The sequence below is a fragment of the Heteronotia binoei genome, chromosome 8 (genome assembly GCF_032191835.1).
Source record: "Heteronotia binoei isolate CCM8104 ecotype False Entrance Well chromosome 8, APGP_CSIRO_Hbin_v1, whole genome shotgun sequence".
NCBI lineage: Eukaryota > Metazoa > Chordata > Lepidosauria > Squamata > Gekkonidae > Heteronotia > Heteronotia binoei.
In genome coordinates, this window is record NC_083230.1 from 129,324,114 (window position 1) to 129,341,065 (window position 16,952).

Sequence of the window (16,952 nt, forward strand, 5' to 3'; positions counted from 1 at the left end):
CCATTGGCCTGATCCAACATGGCTTCTCTGATGTTCTTGTGTGACACAGAGTGTTGGACTGGAGGGGCCACTGGCCTGATCCAACATGGCTTCTCTTATGTTCTTATGTCTTCTCGTACATAGATTTCCTGAATAAATGCTGAACAACGAGCACAAGATGGGAAGATAATGCTTAATATTCGAGTAGACTAACGAGCAATAAACTGGACAGGGGTCACCCGCTTGACAAATGACCAAGAAAAACTCAACCGACCAAGTTAATTGCCATTTTTTTTTTAAAAAAAGTAAAGCATACTTATGCCTTCTGGAACGTGGAGAGATTTCCTGCAGAAATAAAATTTCAGGAAGAGCACAGAATGGGGAAAGAATTGACATTGTTAAAGAAAAAAGAAGCAATAAACTGAACGAGAGCCATTTATTATGACATTACAGCACAAAACTCATAATATCCTCACTGACGCGGGGATACAGGGGCTGGCCTTACAATGGATGGTCTCCTTTCTCCAAGGCCGGGGACCGAGGGTGGCGCTCAGGGGCGAACTATCCCAGCGGCACCCATTACAATGCGATATGCCACTGGGAGCAATTCTTTCCCTGGTGTTATTTAACATCTACGTGTGCCCCTTTGCCCAGATTATCCAGAGATACGGTCTGGGGTGTCATCAACATGCAGATGATACCCAGCTCTATCTACTGATGGATGGCTGCCCAGATTTGGCCCCAGAGGAACTGGGGAGGGCATTGCAAGCTGTGGCTGGTTGGTTGCAACAGAGCTGCCTGAAATTGAATCCATCAAAGATGGATGCCTAGGTCACAGGGGGCTGGGATTAGAGATCAGGCTCCCGTCCTTTGATGGAGCTCTACTGATGCCCACGTCGGGAATGAAGAGCTTGGGGGTATCCCTCTATCTCACCACCACTGCCAGATCAGCCTTTTTCCATCTGAGGTGAATCAGATAGTTGGTCCTCTATGTTTTCCCCCATGGTTTGGCCACAGTGACCCATGCAATGGTCACTTCCAGGCTGGATTACTGTAACTCTCTCTATGTGGGGCTGCCCTTGACCCCGCTCTGGAAACTCCAGCTGGTGCAGAACACTGCTGCACAGAAGTTGACATCGTCGCCTGTACGGGCACGGATCCATCCTGCGCTGTGTCGACTGCACTGGCTACGTATCGTTGAGTCCCCAAATCCTTTAATAAAAGAGGCTCTTCATAATTTCAGATAAGCATTTTAATAGAAGGTGGCATGGCATACTTCAGATACTGGGTCAGTGTGGGAACTGCCCCACTTCAAACATGGCAAAGGTTATACAGGCAGTTATTGGCAGTTAACAGCGCGCCTCATGCAGAGCGTGCAGGCATTTCAAACTGCAAAGGTTAAAAGTTATATCCGCAAGTCTCACAATGCAGACTAACAGATAACGGCATTCTAAGGTGGGAGTTGCCGGCCTTGGAGAGGTCGGTGCCCGCTCTAAGAAGGTGCAAGCTTAAGTTTCAATTCCTGCAGCTACATTCTAAACACACATTTCATAAGAACATAAGAGATGCCATGTTGGATCAGGCCAATAGCCCATCCAGTCCAACACTCTGTGTCACATAAGAACATAAGAGAAGCCCTGTTGGATCAGGCCAATGGCCCATCCAGTCCAACACTCTGTGTCACAGAAGAACATAAGAGAAGCCATGTTGGATCAGGCCAATGGCCCCTCCAGTCCAACACTCTGTGTCACATAAGAACATAAGAGAAGCCCTGTTGGATCAGGCCAGTGGCCCATCCAGTCCAACACTCTGTGTCACATAAGGACATAAGAGAAGCCATGTTGGATCAGGCCAGTGGCCCATCCAGTCCAACACTCTGTGTCACATAAGAACATAAGAGAAGCCATGTTGGATCAGGCCAGTGGCCCATCCAGTCCAACACTCTGTGTCACACAGTGGCCAAAAAAATTATATACACACACACACTGTGGCTAATAGCCACTGATGGACCTCTGCTCCGTATTTTTATCCATCCCCTCTTGAAGCTGGCTATGCTTGTAGCCGCCACCACCTCCTGTGGCAGTGAATTCCACGTGTTAATTTCCCTTTGGGTGAAGAAGTACTTCCTTTTATCCATTCTAACCTGACTGCTCAGCAATTTCATCGAACGCCCACGAGTTCTTGTATGGTGAGAAAGGGAGAAAAGGACTTCTTCCTCTCCTTTCTCCATCCCATGCATAATCTTGTAAACCTCTATCATGTCACCCCATCTATCATCATTATCTATCTATCAATCATCTGCCTGTCTATCTGTCTATCATTCATCTATGTCTGTCTGTCTGTCTATCATCTATCTATCATCTGTCTATCTAACATCTGTCTATCATCTCTCTACCTGTCTGTCTGTCTTTCTGTCTGTGATCTATCTATCATCTGTCTATCATCTACTTATCTGTCTGTCTCTCTATTTGTCTGTCTGTCTGTGATCTATCTATCATCCGTCACCTGTCTATCTATCTATCATCTGTCTATCATCTCTCTACCTGTCTATCTATCTATCTACCTACCTAACTACCTACCTTTTGTACTTATTATGTTCCCAGGCACCTTGAGTGCATCAGGGGAGGGCAGGATATAAATTTGATAAAATAAAATAAAATAAATGGCTCGATGCCGCAATAAATCTTGACTATAACTATGACATCGAAGCTTCTGCTCCGGCCACCTCTTCTGACCAGGGCCCACCCTGCCACAAGGCAAAACTAGGCAATTTCCTAGGGCACCAGGCTTCTGGGGTCACCAAATTGGGTGCCCCCCCCAAAAAATGTTATAAGTGCAGGGATGGGGAGTAAGTTTGCCTTGCTTAGAGAACCAGGCAGAGAACCAGAGAGACCTTGCTTCTGGAAATGACATAACACAGGGATTTCTTCTTTCCTGCTGCAACCCTCCTCATTTTAAAGACTGAGTCACGATGTTCCCCCAGTGCAGGACTCCTAAGAGAACAAGGCGCTCATGGCTTCTCGGTGAGTGATTGTAACGGATGGCTGCATCCCAAGCACACCGATCGCTTCCGACTCGGCAGTTTATAAATACTCGAGGAAAGGGAAGTCTCCGGCGTGGGTGGAAGAGACGTTCCTGTCCCATCCGACAGGCTAAGGAGAAACGGACAGACGTGAGTGACTTCCGCCGCTTTATCCTCTTTTGCTCCGCATGCTGTTTGAGAAGTGCGGATTTGTTTTGTTCCATTCGCAGCAGTTTTAAAAGGGAATGGATCCCTCTGCTGGCGTCTTTAAGACCAACAAAATTTTATTCAGAATGACAGCTTTCGTGTGCTAGAAGTGCATTTTGTCAGGCAATAGGATGGAACGACAAGCAGCCCTTAATATAGAGGAAGTGGGCCGTGAATTAGTGTGTAAAATCATGGAAATTTTTTTTTTAGCAGACTAAAAGAATCACAAGTTGGGGTCTGGGGATTGTTAGTTTGTGTTGACTGGGCTGGAACAACAAGAAGGCAATCTAAGTGCTGCGTAGTGTACAGCGTTGCCAGGTTGGAGTCAGGAAATATCTGGGGACTTTGGGGGTGGAGCCAGAAGACATTGGGGGTGGAGCCAGGAGACATTGGGGTGGAGCCAGGAGACATTGGGGGTGGAGCCAGGAGCAAGGGTGTCACAAGCATGATTGAACTCATGGTCCCTTTAAATATGATGGCCAGAACCCCCTTCAGAGTTCAATCACGTGTGTTTCCTGCTTATAACAATTATATTTTTATGTTTCGCCTGGAGAGGAGGTGGCTGAGAGGTGATAGGCTCACCATCTTCAAGAACTTGAAGGGCTGTCCTATAGAGGATGGTGTGGAATTGTTTTCTGCTAGATGGCTGGTAACTGTGAATTTAGAGTTTGTAACAAAGTGTTGATGGTATTCTTGGCTATTACGTTTCATAGCTTTATAGGGCCGGTTTTATAGGGCCAGTTTGGTGTAGTGGTTAAGTGCGTGGACTCTTATCTGGGAGAACCGGGTTTGATTCCCCATTCCTCCACTTGCAGCTGCTGGAATGGCCTTGGGTCAGCCATAGCTCTCGCAGGAGTTGTCCTTGAAAAGGCAGCTGCTGTGAGAACCCTCTCAGCCCCACCCACATCACAGGGTGTCTGTTGTGGGGGGAGAAGTTATAGGAGATTGTAAGCTGCTCTGAGTCTCTGATTCAGAGAGAAGGGCAGGGTATAAATCTGCAATTCTTCTTCTTCTTCTATAACTATCAACCAAACCACGTGGACTCTTATCTGGGAGAACCGGGTTTGATTCCCCACTCCTCCACTTGCACCTGCTGGAATGGCCTTGGGTTAGCCATAGCTATCACAAGAGTTGTCCTTGAAAGGGCAGCTTCTGTGAAAGCTCTCTCAGCCCGCCCACCTCACAGGGTGTCTGTTGTGGGGGGAGAAGGTGTGGGAGATTGTAAGCTGCTCTGAGTCTCTGATTCAGAGAGAAGGGCAGGGTATAAATCTCCAATTCTTCTTCTAGTTTGGTTGACGGTTTTCTATTTAAATTAAATATTAAAATAACAACAATAATGAAAACATTATGCCACCTAGAGGATGGCAACCTTAGGCCCACAACCGACCCATCCCTGTTCTTCTGTTCTCTCTCCACAGATGCGGGTGAGGAAAGGTCCCTACCTCCATTTCCTTGGCCTCCTAGCCAGCCACCTCTTACTACAAGGTGAGTCCCAACCGGTCTCCTCAAAGGCTTACAGCTAGCAGAGAAATGTAGTAGCTCCAACCCTGGACTTTAGCGTTGCCAAGTCTGTGTTGGAAAATACCTGGAGACTTTGGGGGCGTATCCAAGAGAGTGGGGTCTGGGGAGGTGAAGGGCCTCGGCATGGTAGAATTCCATAGAGCGGGGTGGCCAACGGTAGCTCTCCAGATGTTTTTTGCGTACAACTCCCATCAGCCTCAGCCATCGGCCATGCTGGCTGGGGCTGATGGGAGTTCTGGGCAAAAAGACATCTGGAGAGCTACCGTTGGCCACCCCTGGAATACTTGAAAAGGAGGCAAATCTACAGGCATAGCCAGCTTCAAGAGGGGATTGGATGAACACATGGAGCAGAGTTCCATCTGTGGCTCTTAGCCACAGGGTATTGATGGAACTCTGTCTGGGGCAGGGGTGCTCTGTCTTCTTGGTGCTTGCGGGGGGCACAGTGGGAGGGCTTCTGGAGCTCTGCCCCTGCTGGTGGACCTCCTGATGGCCCCTGGGTTTTGGCCCCTGTGTGACAAAGAGCAGAGGTGGCCAGCGTTAGCTCTCCAGATGTTTTTTGCTTACAATTTCCATCAGCCTCAGCCATCGGCCATGCTGTCTATGGCTGATGGGAGTTGTAGGCAAAAACATCTGGAGAGCTACCGTTGGCCACCCCTGCCCTAAAGCCCACCCTTCAGAGCAGCCATTTTCTGCCAGCTGGAGATCAGTTATAATTTACTTATTGATTTCTGTGGATTTGTATTCTGCCTTTTCCCAGAAGGGCTCAGGGTGGATTCCAACATATCAAACAGTTAAAAACCAACAATACGTCAATAGATAAACAGTAAAACAGTTAAGACAATGAAAACATATGAAAAGTTAAAGACAATTGACAGTTGAGCCAATAGCTCAGATTTAATGTAAGTTAAGGCAGCGTGGATAAGGTAGACGCTTAATGTTGGTGTCCAAAGATGCCAGCTATATTGGCCCGATTCCCTCCAATCCAGAGGGTAGTCGGTGCTGGGAGGCCAGCTAAGGTAAAGACAGGAGATCTCCAGGCCCTAACTGGAGGCTGGCAACCCTAAGTTCAGGACAACAGGTAAGGTTGCCAGGTCTGCGTTGGAAAATACCTGGAGACTTTGGGGGTGGAGCCAGGAAAGGGTGGGGTTTGGGGAGGGGAGGGGAGAGGAGAGGAGAGGAGAGGAGAGGAGAGGAGAGGCCTCAGCATGGTGTAGTGCCTTAGAGCCCACCCTTCCGAGCAGTCGTTTTCTTCAAGGGTACTTAAAGCCATAAATCACTGGAACAGCAATATTGTTTAAAGCCAAAAATCACTGAAATAGTAAGTGGGGCTGAGAGAGCTCTGACCAAAGCTGCCCTTTCAAGGACAACTCTGCGAGAGCTCTGGCTGACCCAAGGCCATTCCAGTAGCTGCAAGTGGAGGAGGGGGGAATCAAACCCGGTTCTCCCAGATAAGAGAGCCATGGCTGACCCGAGGCCATTCCAGCAGCTGCAAGTGGAGGAGTTGGAAATCAAACCCGGTTCTCCCAGATAAGAGAGCTATGGCTGACCCAAGGCCATTCCAGCAGCTGCAAGTGGAGGAGTGGGGAATCAAACCCGGTTCTCCCATATAAGAGAGCTATGGCTGACCCAAGGCCATTCCAGCAGCTGCAAGTGGAGGAGTGGGGAATCAAACCCCGTTCTCCCAGATAAGGGAGCTATGGCTGACCCAAGGCCATTCCAGCAGCTGCAAGTGGAGGAGTGGGGAATCAAACCCCGTTCTCCCAGATAAGGGAGCTATGGCTGACCCAAGACCATTCCAGCAGCTGCAAGTGGAGGAGTGGGAAATCAAACCCGGCTCTCCCAGATAAGAGAGCTGTGGCTGACCCAAGGCCATTCCAGCAGCTGCAAGTGGAGGAGTGGGAAATCAAACCCGGTTCTCCCAGATAAGAGAGCCATGGCTGACCCAAGGCCATTCCAGCAGCTGCAAGTGGAGGAGTGGGGAATCAAACCTGGTTCTCCCATATAAGAGAGCTCTGGCTAACCCAAGGCCGTTCCAGCACCTGCAAGTGGAGGAGTGGGGAATCAAACCCGGTTCTCCCAGATAAGAGAGCTCTGGCTGACCCAAGGCCATTCCAGCAGTTGCAAGTGGAGGAGTGGGGAATCAATCCCGGTTCTACCAGATAAGAGAGCTGTGGCTGACCCAAGGCCATTCCAGCAGCTGCAAGTGGAGGAGTGGGGAATCAAACCCGGTTCTCCCAAATAAGAGTCCGCACACTGAACCACTACAGCAAACTGGCTCTCAGATATCACGCTGTGAGGTGGGTGGGGTTGAGAGAGCGCTGAAATAAGCTGCCCTTACAAGGACAACTCGTGCCAGAGCTGTGGCTGACCCAACACCATTCCAGCAGCTGCAAGTGGAGGAGTGGGGAATCAAACCTGGTTCTCCCAGATAAGAGTCTGCGCACTTAATCACTACACCAAACTGGCTCTCAAATATCACCCTGTGAGGTGGGTGGGACTGAGAGAGGTCTGAAATAAACTGCCCTTTCAAGGACAACTCCTGCCACTCTGCCAGAGCTATGACTACTCCAAGGCCATTCCAGCAGCTCAGGTGGAGAAGCAGGGAATCAAATCCGGTTCTCCCAGATCAAAGTCTGCGCACTTAACCACTACACCAAACTGGCAGCTCTAGACTGCCGTGTCCACCTTTTCCTTCCTTGCCTTGACTCCCCCACTCTCCCTTCATTCGTGTGTGAAGGAATGCCAACATTTAGTAACAGAATACCCTTTTAATGCTCCCTGGGCAGACTGTGATGCTGCAGGATGCCCCATCGGATGGATGCAGTACCAGAGTTACTGCTATGGAATCTTTGCAGACAAGCAAGACTGGACACAGGCTGAGGTAAAGATTACCCTTTTGGGGTCTGGCAGTGGGGGGCCAATTGCCAAAAGCATCCTTTCACTGGGGGGGGGGGAGTAGGGAAGGGTTGCCAGCTCAGAGCTGACTTGTACTGACCCCTTAGGGCAAGGGTGCCAAACATAAGAACATAAGAGAAGCCATCTTGGATCAGGCCAATGGCCCATCCAGTCCAACACTCTGTGTCACATAAGGACATCACAGAAGCCATGTTGGATCAGGCCAGTGGCCCATCCAGTCCAACACTTTGTGTCACATAAGAGAAGCCATGTTGGATCAAGCCAATGGCCCATCCAGTCCAACACTCTGTGTCACATAAGGACATAAGAGAAGCCCTGTTGGATCAGGCCAGTGGCCCCTCCAGTCCAACACTCTGTGTCACATAAGAGAAGCCATGTTGGATCAGGCCAGTGGCCCCTCCAGTCCAACACTCTGTGTCACATAAGAGAAGCCATGTTGGATCAAGCCAATGGCCCATCCAGTCCAACATTCTGTGTCACATTAGAACATAAGAGAAGCCATGTTGGATCAGGCCAATGGCCCCTCCAGTCCAACACTCTGTGTCACATAAGAGAAGCCATATTGGATCAGGCCAGTGGCCCCTCCAGTCCAACACTCTGTGTCACAGAAGAACATAAGAGAAGCCATGTTGGATCAGGCCAATGGCCCACCCAGTCCAACACTCTGTGTCACATAAGGACATAAGAGAAGCCATGTTGGATTAGGCCAGTGGCCCCTCCAGTTCAACATTCTGTGTCACAGAAGAACATAAGAGAAGCCATGTTGGATCAGGCCAATGGCCCATCCAGTCCAACACTCTGTGTCACATAAGGAATAAGAGAAGCCATGTTGGATTAGGCCAGTGGCCCCTCCCGTTCAACACTCTGTGGAACACATAAGAACATAAGAGAAGTCATGTTGGATCAGGCCAGTGGCCCATCCAGTCCAACACTCTGTGTCATACAGTGGCCAAAAAAATTACACACACACACACATATATACACACTGTGGCTAATAGTTACTGATGGACCTCTTTCTGCCTTTCCCCTGCAGCTTTGTCAGAGGGGCTTTTGAGAAGGTGCCTGCAGGGGCTGTGGGTGGCAGGGTGGGCTGCTCCAACTTTGAGATAATTTCCAAGCCCCGCCCCTCTAAGATTTTCACTGCCTAGGGGCTTAATCCGACACTAGCTCAGACTGGTAGCTTTCCTAAAGCTTCCCCCTCGATATGGAATCGAACACAGTCTTTAAATCAATGGAAGCAGCATGCAGAGAAATCGCCGTGTTAACAGCGTATTTTTCAATCAGCCACAGACTTGTAGCAATATGTATGCCCTTGATTAAGACATAAGAATTAGAGGCCTCAAGAATATCTCTAAGCCTTTGTGTACTTACCTTTCTGACCTCTGAAGAAGACCAGTTTAGATCGAAACGTTTCAGCTCAGGTTGAGTGGGTTCCCATTGTGGTTTTATGATTGTACATAGGATAGAGGCTTATGATGGACTCTTAAAAGGTTTTAGCTTTCTACAATAAATACATGTGTGTTGGTTTATGATTAATTTTTGTTTTGTTTTTAATGTTTGGCCCTTTAATTGTATATTAACCTTTCAGCTTTCTTACTCGAAATGAAATAGACAATGGAAAATGACGCTCCACTCGCCAAATGTGCGTCTCTCCATGATTAAAGAGTAAAAGCTCTACTTTCTTTCTGCCGTCATGTAGAGTTCAATATGGACTTGAGTTGTCACTAAAGGCAATCAATACATTTCAAATGTCCCGAAGTTGGATATCCTAAGCGCAACGGTGGGCCGGTAGACAAACCGTTCCCAGACAACTGCTTCATCAGGCGCTGACCAAATAAACTGGGACCAACCGGTGATACAATCACAGTAGCTTTTTGCATCAGTGTGAAGAAACAATGGAGAACTTCCAACAATTAATATATTATATTATGAAAACATCCAGATTGAATACCAACATTCAGACATTAAAGAACAAAGAACAATCCCATATAAAGAATATCAATTATATGTGTTGTCACATTTGGTTTTAGAGTTGGCTTATGAAGAAGCTGTAAAGGCAGCGGAACGCAATTCAAACCGGTGGTTGCGTGAAGGAAAGAATTTCTCCTTTGAAGCCGACGCCATGGAAGGACTCCGTTTGAACTTTACACTTGAGTCTTAGCACTCCTTACAGACCGTATGAAGATTGTTTTTGGAGTCATCCTTTGATATTGTTTATATGGGATTGTTCTTTGTTCTTTAATGTCTGAATGTTGGTATTTAGTCTGGATGTTTTCATAATATAATGTATTAATTTTTGGAAGTTGTCAATTGCTTCTTGACACGATAGGTTTTGTTTTTGCATCTTTGCATTTATTGTGTTGCCATTGTTTAATTGCTTTTGCATCAGTGCGCAAAAGCTACTGTGATTGTGGAGCGGCATTTTCCATTGCCTATTTCATTTCGAGTCAGCGTGACCATAGTGCAACTGTGTATGCGATGGGAGGGATATTTTGAACAATATGTGGTTGAGTTTTGCACGTGTGTATAAATATATTTCACATTTGCATCATTTAGCCGTGAGCTTTGTGCTTTCATTGCTCTGACCGGCAGCAGCTCTCCGGGGTCGCAAGCTTTCACATCACCAGCTACCTTGTCTTTTTATTTGGGATGCGGGGACTAGGCATGGAATCTTCAACACGCAGGGGCTGTTCCGGTGAGGCCCAGCCCCTTCCCCGCCCATCCTGGTGGACACCACCACCATTTCTGTGTGTGCACACCTGCAGCTATAGGGGGACAGATCAGCCCAAGCATGTCATTTTGAGAGCCAGTTTGGTGCAGTGGTGAAGTGTGTGGACTTTTATCTGGGAGAACTGGGTTTGATTCCCCACTCCTCCACTTGCACCTGCTAGAATGGCCTTGGGTCAGTCATAGCTCTCGCAGAGCCGTCCTTGAAAGGGCAGTTTCTGTCAGAGCTCTCAGCCGCACCCACCTCACAGGGTGTCTGTTGTGGGTGGAGAAGATATAGGAGATAGTTTGTTTATTTCTTCTTCTCCTCCTCTGTGCTGGTTGTGGTCTACAACTTATGGCAATTTGGAAGTATTCTGCATACAACGTATTTAGTCAAATATACATTCACTTCAATGCCTTAATATAATTTTCTTCTTTCAAGTACTGTATGTTATATCGATTGGCTGACTTTTCAAGACAAAATTACTTTTATAATTTTATTTCTGCAATCATTCTGACCTCACTCCACGAAAAGGTATAATTTTCTTAGTCAAGTGTTTGATTAATCTGCTTTTTACACGCGGCTTTAATTCTGCCTATATCCGTATACCTATACAGTTGTATTTTATGATATTTTACTATTGTATGTATTTGTGCTTTTCTTATTGTGTTTCTGTAAGTATATAAATGAATAAAGGAGGTTGTATTCTTGGCCCGAGTGAAGAGGAATCAAAATTCTTCTTTGGCCCAATACAGCTAAATTGTCAGAACCACCGCTATTCCGGCCATCTGGCATCCATTCTTTCGGATTATGAAGCACAACTGTTATTCCAGTTCATTACCAACAATTTCCCCAAGGAGGAGTCATTCTGGATCGGACTGCAAGACCGACTGAAGGTGAGGTGTGGGTTGGGAAACATCTTGAGATTTGAGGCACAGGACCTGGAAGGACAGGGTGTGGGGAAAGGAGGGGCCTTAGAAGGGCATCATGCCCTAGAGTCCTCCCTCCAAAGCTTTCATGTTCTTTAGGGGAACTGATCTTAGAATTATAGAGTTGAAAGGGACCTCCAGGGTCATCTAGTCCAACCCCCTGCACAACGCACAAAATTCACAAATAAAGAAAATGAAGAAGATATTAGATTCATATTCTGCCCTCCACTCCAAATCTCAGACTCTCAGAGTGGTTCACAATCTCCTTTATCTTCCTCCCCACAACAGACACCCTGTGAGGTGGGTGGGGCTGAGAGAGCTCTGACAAATTGCCCTTTCAAGGACAACCTCTGCCAGAGCTATGGTTGACTCAAGGCCATTCCAGGAGGTGCAAGTGGGGGAGCGGGGAATCATACCCGGTTCTCCCACAGTGCGGAATCATACCCGATTCTCTCGCAGTGAGAATCAAACCCGGTTCTCTCCCAGCAGCTGCCCTTTCAAGGATGACCTCTGCCAAGGCTGACCCAAGGCCATTCCATTTGAGAATTTTGCCAATGCGGTCGGTGACAGATTTTATGTAGGGCAGGAAGGCTGTACCTACATTTGTGTGTGGCTTGGGATTTGGTGTGGATGGTCTCTTGGGATGGAGGGCTCTTCTAATTTCTTGTTGGGAGTATCCATTGGCCTGCAGTGACTGGTTGAGGTGGTGTAGTTCCTGCTGGAGTTGGCTTGGTTCACGGATGCGTGATGCTCGGTGGATGAGGGTTTTTACAACTGTACGTTTTTGGCGAGGATGATTATTGGAATTCTTATTTAGATAGCGGTCGGTGTGTGTGGGTTTCCTGAATACAGTGTGGCCTGAATACAGTGTAGCCTTCCTGCCCTACATAAAATCTGTCACCGACCGCATTGGCAAAATTCTCAAATGCCACAATGTTGACACAGTCTTCAAACCCACACAACAGATCCGCCACTTGCTGCGCTCGGCCAAAGATATGAGAGATCCACTTTCAACCCCTGGAGTCTACAAAATACCCTGCTCCTGTGGTGCAGTCTACATTGGCACTACCCGGTGCAGTATCAACACCCGCCTCACCGAACACAAGAGACACTGTCGCTTGTTTCAGCCAGAAAAATCAGCTGTAGCTGAACATACACTTCAAGAAGGAGACCACGTCATCCACTTTGAAAGAACTGAAGTCCTTTCTACGGCCTCACATTATCATACCCGCCTGAACAGAGAAGCTATTGAGATTTACAAACACCAGCACAACTTTAACAGAAAGGAAGAAGGCATTTCCATCCACCAATCTTGGTATCCAGCTCTGCAAAACACCCTACAGACTATAAATTGCAGAAATTCACAGAACAACCAGCATATTCCACAGAACAATCAGCACAGTCAACAACCATCTTCCTTTTCTTCACACCCCTTCCAACCCTCCCAGCAATTAACACAGAACAATTGTCACATTCAACAGCCAGTTTCCTTATCACTACCCTTCCAGGAAGCCCCACCAAACAATGGGCACATCCACGAACCTATTGCCCTTTCACCACACCCTCTCCAGCCTAGAAATAGCAGCTCTCCAGCAGCCCTGGCCCCACTCAATGCACAGCAGTCAAGAAGGTCAGAGCGCCTGCTCCGGCTGCAACGCCACTGCGGATGTTCTCCGCAGCCGAGAACGAAACGTCTGGAAAAAAAACTTTCTCCAGTAGAACACGGCACTTGAGCCCAAAAGATTCTACAAACCCTAATTATAATAAAATTGTTTTTACACAAACCCGGTTCTCCCAGATAAGAGAGCTATGGCTGACCTAAGGCCATTCCAGCAGCTGCAAGCGGAGGAGGGGGGAATCAAACCCGGTTCTCCCAGATAAGAGAGCTCTGGCTCACCCAAGGCCATTCCAGCAGGTGCAAGTGGAGGAGTGGGGAATCAAACCCGGTTCTCCCAGATAAGAGAGCTCTGGCTGACCCAAGGCCATTCCAGCAGCTGCAAGGGGAGGAGGGGGGAATCAAACCCGGTTCTCCCAGATAAGAGAGCTCTGGCTGACCCAAGGCCATTCCAGCAGGTGCAAGTGGAAGAGTGGGGAATCAAACCCGGTTCTCCCATATAAGAGAGCTCTGGCTGACCCAAGGCCATTCCAGCAGGTGCAAGTGGAGGAGTGGGGAATCAAACCTGGTTCTCCCAGATAAGAGAGCTCTGGCTGACCCAAGGACATTCCAGCAGCTACAAGTGGAGGAGTGGGGAATCAAACCCGGTTCTCCCAGATAATAGAGCTCTGGCTGACCCAAGGCCATTCCAGCAGCTACAAGTGGAGGAGTGGGGAATCAAACCCGGTTCTCCCAGATAAGAGAGCTCTGGCTGACCCAAGGCCATTCCAGCAGCTGCAAGTGGAGGAGTGGGGAATCAAACCCGGTTCTCCCAGATAAGAATCTGTGCACTTAGCCACTACACCAAACTGCTGTTTTCTTCTCCGACCGAGTCTCTGCCTCCTTTGCTTTCTCAACAGAACGGGCGCTGGCGGTGGTCTGATTCTGCTACATCCATGTTTACAGCTTGGGTTGGTGGGAAACCCAAGAGCGTTGACGAAAGCGGATTCTGCGCCTACATCTCCAAGAAGCAAAGTGAGTAGCGGCTCAGGGAATCGGGACCACCGAGTTGAAGGGTTGCTCCATCATCTGGAGGGGAGGGGCCATGACTCAGTGGCAGAGCTTCTGCTCGGCATGCAGAAGGTCCCCGGTTCAATCCCCGGCATCTCCAGTTAAAAGGACCAGGCAGTGGGTGATGGGAAAGACCTCAGCCGGAGACCCTGGAGAGCCATGAAGTGGAGCTGTGGCTCAGTGGTAAAGCATCTGCTTGGTATGCAGAAGGTTCCAGGTTCAATCCTCGGCATTTCCAGCGAAAAGGACCCCCCCTTCCAAAAAAAAAAAAGGATATGAAAGGCTAGGCCTGAGACCTTGCAGAGCTGCCCCTAGGGTTGTAAAGTCTGACATAAGAAATATCTGGGCACTTTGGGGGTGGAGTCAGGAGACATTGGGGGTGGAGCTAGGACAAGGGTGTGACAAGCGTAATTGAACTCCAAAGGGAGTTCTGGCCATCACATTGAAAGGCACTGCACACCTTTTAAATGCCTTCCCTCCTTGGAACTAATGGATAGGGGCACCTTCTTTGAGGGCTCGTAGAACTGGACTCCGCAGTCCAAAGTTCTTGAAACTTGGAGGGTCTTTTAAGGAGAGGCATTGGATGCTATGCTGCAAATCTGGTGCCTATGCCTAAAAAAACAGCCCCCCGCCAAAGCCCCAGATGCCCGCAAATCAATTCTCCATTGTTCTGTAGGGGAATCAGTCTCCATAGGGAATCATGGAGTGCCCAGAAGACATTTCCCTTCCCCCACCCCGCTTTCTGATAACACTGAAGCGAGGGAGGGCCTACAAACCGGGGGATTCCCTGCCCTCACCTGGGGATTGGCAACCCTAGCTGCCGCCAGTCTGAATAGACCCTACAGACCTTGATGGTCTGATGCAGTTTGAGGTAGCTTCACGTGTTGACGTGTGCTGAGAGAAAAATTAAAAAGAGAAAAAAAATCGACCTCAGCTACTTACCAGAAGTTCTGACCACAGAGTTCCTGAAGCTGATTCCTAGAGCTACCCGGAGGCGATAAGGGTACCTCTAGGAATTGCCAGAAACTCTATGGTAGGATAAACATAGAGTTTCTGGCAATTGCTGGCTCTAGGAATCAATGCTCACAACCAAAACGCTGCAAAATTAAAAACCAATTTTATATCTAATATGCACAAATGAACATGATGAATTCAAAAGCAACACAGTTGTAGTTTTGAAACGTTATTGACTTGAACTGCCGGAGATGCCAATCTAAATTTTGACTCGCATAAGGAGGCTGCGATTTGCATCGCTTGTTTGTTCCAAGCAATAAATATGCGCCAGTTGAAGCATTTGTGGGAAACGGAATGATTACCGGCTCACCGTTGCGCTATCCTCATCTTGGGAACAATAATTACTGAGCTTACCATCAATCCTAAAGAACTGCGTCACCAGTCGCCATATTCCACACACAAGAAGGATGAAAAGGAATAGAGCGTTGGCTCTTTAAATACGGGCATTTGTTGCAAGCAGCGGAACAGCACAATTTACAAGTGTCAGTTCGAGTCAATAATGTTTCAAAACTGCATCTGTGCTGCTTTTGAATTTGTGAGGTTCATTTGTGCATATTAGATATAAAATTGGTTTTTAATTTTGCAGCGTTTTAGTCGTGAGCATTGATTCCTAGAGCCAGCAATTGCCAGAAACTCTATGTTTATCCTACCATAGAGTTTCTGGCAATTCCTAGAGATACCCTTATCACCTCCAAGTAGCTCTAGGAATCAGCTTAAGGAACTCTGTGGTCAGAACTTCTGGTAAGTAGCTGAGGTCGATTTTTTTTTTCTTTTTAATTTTTCTCTCAGCACACATCAACATGTGAAGCTACCTCAAATTATATCATTAATTGCAGCGTTTTGGTGGTGAGTGTTGGCTTTTCGTATAGTTTAGGTTTTATGCGGCCTTCTCCTTGACATACACGGCTCTAGGAATCGCCAGCGCTCTGCTTGAGGCCTCGTTTCTCTTTTAAAACTCTCTCCCCAGGACATTTTGCACCCCACCCCTCAGCCCCTGTTTCTGCACGCCAGTCCACTGAGCATAGACGGTCAAGGGGTACAACTGGCCGGAGGTCTCCCACCATAAGCGGACAGACGAGAACTCGAATCGCTTCGTGCCTTGACTTGGATGTAGGATTGCCAGGTCTGGGTGAAGCCAGTTGCACCCCCATTCCCCCCATTTTGTCCCTACTGGCCCAGCGAGGAGCAGTAGCAGGACAACTAAGGCTGTCAGTACCCATCACCACCCAAAGCAGGACCCCCAGTAGCCCTATACTCAAGGGTCAGCTTTGCTGTATAGCCCTGTGTGGCTTCCTACTAGACTAGGACTTCGACGTTCAGTAATCAGCCTGAAATCTGAATCTACCTGTGGAGAGAGCATAGATCTGCTATATTTGAATCACCAGTGAGAGATAGAAGAGGTGCTGGGGCACACAAGAGTCAGTACGCTGAAAATCTTCTTGAGGAATGAAATCCGCAGGAAGGCAGGAACATCCCTGACCTCATCTTACCATTGCCTTGCAGAATTCCTAGAGTGGAACGACGCATTCTGCAGTACTCGGATGCCCTACATCTGTGAAACCACTATGTAGGAGGGACCGCTGCCCCTTTTGCCCTGAAACGATAGACACGCCTGAACAATTTCTCTCCTTTTTGCCGGAATAAATATCTCTCTTACCCACACACCCCCCCTTCCACCTCTGATTTATCCCTGTTTTGCTTTCACATTCAAACCCAATCTGGATCATGAATTCCCCAGACAGTTCATTTGCCCCAGGCTGGATTCTGTTGGGAAATGTTGATTTTTTTTTTCCTCATGGCATCTTAATGTGTTCAAATACCTCCTGGGGTTTCCTTGGGATTTCTCCAATATTTCCCAAACTTCTTTTTCTGCAAAGGACTAGAAAAGATCGTAGTAAAGCCAAGATGGCTGCCATGTGGATAAGAAGAAGAAGAAGACTGCAGATTTATACCCTGCCCTTCTCTCTGAATGGTTTGGTTTGGTTTATT

At 47.9% G+C, this 16,952-nt stretch overlaps 1 protein-coding gene across 1 annotated transcript; it reads left to right on the plus strand.

Annotated features, from left to right (window-relative positions):
- The first annotated feature begins 3,019 nt into the window (after positions 1–3,019).
- LOC132575790 (regenerating islet-derived protein 4-like) lies at positions 3,020–16,534 on the plus strand. The gene is made up of 6 exons (XM_060244480.1): positions 3,020–3,151; positions 4,627–4,693; positions 7,516–7,610; positions 11,111–11,251; positions 13,799–13,913; positions 16,467–16,534. Exons 1-6 carry the CDS (start codon positions 3,020–3,022, stop codon positions 16,532–16,534), a joined length of 618 nt encoding a protein of 205 aa, XP_060100463.1.
- The last annotated feature ends 418 nt before the right edge of the window (positions 16,535–16,952 follow it).

Coding starts and splice junctions, on each gene's coding strand:
- LOC132575790 (XM_060244480.1), top strand. CDS start 3,020: ATGGCTGCATCCCAAGCACACCGATCGCTTCCGACTCGGCAGTTTATA. Junction 7,611..11,110: donor AAGACTGGACACAGGCTGAG/GTAAAGATTACC, acceptor GGCCCAATACAG/CTAAATTGTCAGAACCACCG. Junction 11,252..13,798: donor GACTGCAAGACCGACTGAAG/GTGAGGTGTGGG, acceptor CTTTCTCAACAG/AACGGGCGCTGGCGGTGGTC.